This window comes from Lactuca sativa, chromosome 3 (assembly GCF_002870075.4).
Source record: "Lactuca sativa cultivar Salinas chromosome 3, Lsat_Salinas_v11, whole genome shotgun sequence".
Lineage (NCBI taxonomy): Eukaryota > Viridiplantae > Streptophyta > Magnoliopsida > Asterales > Asteraceae > Lactuca > Lactuca sativa.
The window spans coordinates 96,904,552-96,907,292 of NC_056625.2; the positions used below are offsets into that span (position 1 = coordinate 96,904,552).

Here is a 2,741-nt window from a genome sequence, read left to right on the forward strand (position 1 = left end):
ATAATCAGAATTTTTCTGTTTAAAATTTTTTTAAGACTTTATTAAAAAATTTCCCAAGATAATGAGACTTTTCTATAGTAATCCATTATATTTTCGAAATGCTTCTTATATTATCGACCTACTTTCGCTAATCCAAACTACTTTCTGTAATAATTTTAAAGTATTTATGTTTTTTCGGGGAGACTTTCGTGTTAAATTTTCAAACTGCATCTTCAATTTTCTAACTAACCCCCCCTAATTTAGTATTTGGGAAATAAAACAATTTTCTAAAATGTCTTTTTTACAAACTTTGAGGTTATACCCTAATATTGCATTTCATGTGTTCATTATATAATACTTATTTTCTAATAGTCATTGAGATTACTATCTACCGGATGATATTTCCACTTAAGAAATTAATCCATCCATATAAAATATATGTTTTAACGACTTGTATGATAATTGTAATTGTATTGTACCTTATACAGATGAATCGATTTCTGAAGTGAAAACATCACTTCCCAAAAAGATCACAATGTGTAAGGGAGCTAAAAACACATTTTTCCATTATTTTTGATTTTTTATAATTAACCTAAAAGTTAAGGGGGTTTTAGGTCTTACTTTAAACAGTCGGGGACCAAAGTTTGTTTATGTCAAAGTAAAAGGAGCTAAAAACACATTTTCCGTTCCTAAACCCGTGACTTAACTCGTGACCTTGGGGCAGTCTTCTCGAGCAATAAGAGTGCGACGATCGTCCTTTCCTTGCGATTAACCTCCATCTCCAAATTCCATCACAGAATACGTGAAGTGAGGCAAGCGACAACAACAAATCTTCGAGTTTTTTTGCGTTGTTTCTGTAAAATTAACGAGGTATGTACAAAGCATTTATCATTCTCGAGTGGAATCTCTTAAACTATATATGCATTCTACCTGTTTGATGAAAGTCCTCAGTGAATACAAAGTTTTGTTTTAGTATGGAACTGTATTAAGCTTTTATCCAAGAAATCAGGTAGAAATTTTCATTCAAACTTCTAATAAACTGCCACTAATTTATTTCCTCCTTCACCCCACAACTTTCTACTCTCAGATTTCTTCAATTGAAGGCATTGAATCACAACTGGTATTGTCAAAATGCTAGGTGGCCCTGGGCTTGAATCTGTTGTTGATCGTAAGTACAATTCCATTCCTTTTCATTAAATTTTGTTGTGAAAGATTCGTTTAAATGCTTTCTTCTTACATTACGCACTCTTTCAGAGAATTCTATACTCAATATACTTGATTTACTAAAGAACTTCTTTTCATCTCTCTACAGAAATCATTTCAGTTATCACAAATGATGGAAGAAACATAGTGGTAAGTTTCAGTTTTTTTAACCCACAACACATGAATTCTTGTACTAATTACAATTATTTGCATTCAGGGAGTTCTAAAAGGTTTTGACCAAGCAACAAATATAATTCTGGATGAATCTCACGAACGAGTTTATTCCACCAAGGTAGGAAACTATCATTAATCTTTCAAAATTTGATCTTTACATATGTTTTGTTAATAGGCTGATTCAAATGTAAAATATTCTCCATTTCTATTATTAAATCCTGTTTTAACTTGCAGGAAGGAGTTCAACAACTTGTATTAGGCCTCTACATCATAAGGGGTGATAACATGTATGTTTATACTTTATACTTTCTAAGTTTCTTTTAATCACACCCATTTTAATGAGTTTACTTTTATTCATTTAGAACACAAACCACCTAAATATTAATACTAATACTAATGATTGTTGTGCAGAAGCATAATTGGGGAACTGGATGAGGAGCTTGATGCAAGCTTGGATTTGGCTGAACTGAGAGCTCATCCTCTAAGGCCTGTTATTCACTAATTATGATGATCTTATTTTATTAAATCATGTGTTTTAGGGGGAGTAAATGTGATACATGAAAACTGAAGTGGTTGCTATTTGTTAATGCTATGTATTTGTTTTAGCTTTTGGTTGAAACTTGTTTGAAACATGTTAATTATGTTGATGGCATTGTGTCTATTCATAAAACAAAATTGAAAAATTAAACTTGTGTATCAAAATGAATGTGATGGATAATTGTTAATAGGAAAACGAGTAAATTTGGATTAGAAAAACGCTCTTGTGTTAAACAACTCAAAATACAAAGTGTTTGATGGACATTGAGATTTATCAAATATACACTTTCTCACTCATACTACATATTCAACTCTCAAGCCACAAGTGCCACAAAGAAGGATATGAATGTCAATATCTCCTTTGTCAAGATTCACTTTGACCAGTCATCCGCTACTAGAGTATATTTATCAATTAATTGTCTTGCATATGTTAAATTACATTTATGAGTTGTATTGCGTATGTTAAAAGTAGATACACACGCTTGTGACATAAAGATATGTATAGGAGTGGGTATTGGTGATGCTATAATATTGAATTAGTCGCAATTAGTGATGGATGGATCTCTAATATAATAGTGGCTGCCCGATCTTTATGGTATGCATAGGAGTTGTTGAGATTATGATATTCCCTCTTGCATCCTGAGTCTTGCCTCACAATAAACAACCATTTTCATTTGTATCTAGAATTAGATCGAGTCTAAAGTAATCTGCTCTAAATTTATTTTTTTGTATCCATGATAATACCACAAAATTACATGGTTGGTCGGTATAATTTGTATAATTTACCAAAACTAACATAGTTATGTTAGGACAACTATCAAAATGTATGTATTTGTTCGTATATTTTT

The 2,741-nt window shown here is 31.3% G+C and overlaps 1 protein-coding gene across 1 annotated transcript; it reads left to right on the forward strand.

The window, feature by feature from the left end:
• The first annotated feature begins 676 nt into the window (after positions 1-676).
• Positions 677-1,975, forward strand: LOC111895819 (sm-like protein LSM8). The gene is made up of 6 exons (XM_023891880.3): positions 677-849; positions 1,067-1,147; positions 1,292-1,332; positions 1,400-1,474; positions 1,591-1,643; positions 1,768-1,975. Exons 2-6 carry the CDS (start codon positions 1,111-1,113, stop codon positions 1,856-1,858), a joined length of 297 nt encoding a protein of 98 aa, XP_023747648.1. The 5' UTR covers positions 677-849; positions 1,067-1,110; the 3' UTR covers positions 1,859-1,975.
• The last annotated feature ends 766 nt before the right edge of the window (positions 1,976-2,741 follow it).

Bases quoted from the DNA above. Each gene is read 5' to 3' on its own strand.
- LOC111895819 (XM_023891880.3), top strand. From the start codon at position 1,111: ATGCTAGGTGGCCCTGGGCTTGAATCTGTTGTTGATC. The intron at 1,333-1,399 runs GTAAGTTTCAGT...ATTTGCATTCAG, and splicing joins ATGATGGAAGAAACATAGTG to GGAGTTCTAAAAGGTTTTGA. The intron at 1,475-1,590 runs GTAGGAAACTAT...TTTAACTTGCAG, and splicing joins AACGAGTTTATTCCACCAAG to GAAGGAGTTCAACAACTTGT.